Here is a 1,507-nt window from a genome sequence, read left to right as displayed (position 1 = left end):
TGCTGGGAGCTCCTGGTCCTGCTGCCCTCAGCAGAGGACACAAACAGGGTTCCCCCCTGGCTGCCTGATCCTGCTGAGCTGGGCAGCACTGTGGGGTTGGGAGGAGCTCCTGGTGAGCCTGAGGAGCATCCCAGCAGGGAGGGGAGGGCAGCAGCAGCAGCTCAGGTGCCAGTTGCCTTGGCAAGGAAAGCAGCAGGCTGTCCTCTGCTGGGCACACAGCCAGCTCAGCCTGTGGGGACAGACCCTGGGCAGCCTCCAAACCACTGGGGTCCATCCCCACAGTGTCCTACCCCCCCCTCAGGCTCCTTTTGCCCAGCAGAGCTGCAGCAGGGAGGCTCCCAAGCCCCAGGATCCCCTCTCTGAGCTCTGCAGCTCTGCTGGTGGGGCCAGGCTGGTGCCTCTGGCTGTGTCCTTCCCCTGCAGAGCTCCAGCTGCAGCTCAGGGCTTTGGTGGGGGGTGTGAACGAGCTCTCACAGGTTTCCCTCCAGCATATCCCTCCTCTAGAACCCTCAGTCACTGCAGGAGCAGCTGAGCACCCTGAGATTTGCCCTGGTTCTCACTGCTCTCTCCCCTCTGCCCTCCTGCAGCCCTGACGTGGAGTTCTGTGGCTACTGCATCACCCACCCCTCCGAGAGCAAGATCAACTTCAGGATCCAGACCAGAGGTAGGAGGGGGGCTCCCTGCCCTGTGGGGTTCCCCCTGCTCCTGCCAGCTGCCCCCCCTGAGCAAGGATGAGCCCTTGTCCTCCTCCTGAGCTGCCTGCAGTTGCTGTGCCCCCAGGAGCCCACAGCCCCCTGGCCCCAGCCCTCTGGGGTGGGGTAGATCTGCCCCTCCCTGCCAGAGCTGGTGGGGGCTCCATCTGCCCCCTGGCCCCAGCCCTCTCTCCCTCTGCCCCCTGGCCCCAGCCCTCTGGGGTGGGGTAGATCTGCCCCTCCCTGCCAGAGTTGCTGGCAGCTCCCTCTGCCCTGGGGCTGGAGAGCAAACCCCACGTGTGCTGGCAGATGTGGTTCTGCTTGGGTCACCCTCCAGCCCACTGCCCTCAGCAGGCCCTGGCTGCTGCCTGCAGGGTGGGTGGTGTTTCCTTCCCCCTCCCCCTCAGGGGGCTGTTCCCTGCAGCCTCAGGTAGGCAGAAGGCCCTTCTGGAAGGGAGGATCTAGCTGGTGCTCACTGATTCTGCAGCTTCCTAAAAACCATTAGTGCTCAGGCTGTTCACTCTGCCAAGGGAACCTCCTCCCAGTGGGACAGGCTGCAGGGTGAGCAGCTCCTGCTCCACAGCTCAGCTCTCAGCCTGCTGCTGCTGCTGGGCTGGGAGGAGGGGAGGGTGTGGGCACACAGAGAACCCCACAATCCCAGCAGGGTGGGGGTGGGAGGCACCTCTGGAGATCTCCTCCAACCCCCTGCCCCAGCAGGGTGCCCAGGGTCACCGCCAGGAGGGTTTGGGATCTCTCCAGAGCAGGAGACTCCACAGCCTCTCTGGGAAGCTGCTCCAGGATCTGCACCCTCACAA

At 64.8% G+C, this 1,507-nt stretch overlaps 1 protein-coding gene across 1 annotated transcript in view; it reads left to right on the top strand.

Moving 5' to 3' along the window:
* Positions 1 to 587: 587 nt before the first annotated feature.
* Positions 588 to 1,507, top strand: part of LOC103777327 (DNA-directed RNA polymerases I and III subunit RPAC2-like) — a gene marked incomplete at both ends in the record, with an annotated part of 1,063 nt that continues 143 nt past the window's right edge. Inside the window, one exon of the mRNA XM_008944879.1 lies at positions 588 to 664. Coding sequence (XP_008943127.1) covers positions 588 to 664 — 77 coding nt within the window. The remainder of the gene's footprint in view (positions 665 to 1,507) is intronic.

The sequence above is a fragment of the Merops nubicus genome, unplaced genomic scaffold (assembly GCF_000691845.1).
Source record: "Merops nubicus isolate BGI_N331 unplaced genomic scaffold, ASM69184v1 scaffold24617, whole genome shotgun sequence".
Taxonomy (NCBI): Eukaryota; Metazoa; Chordata; class Aves; order Coraciiformes; family Meropidae; genus Merops; species Merops nubicus.
Note: the sequence above shows the minus strand (reverse complement) of the source record. Positions and strands in the feature narration are given on the sequence as shown.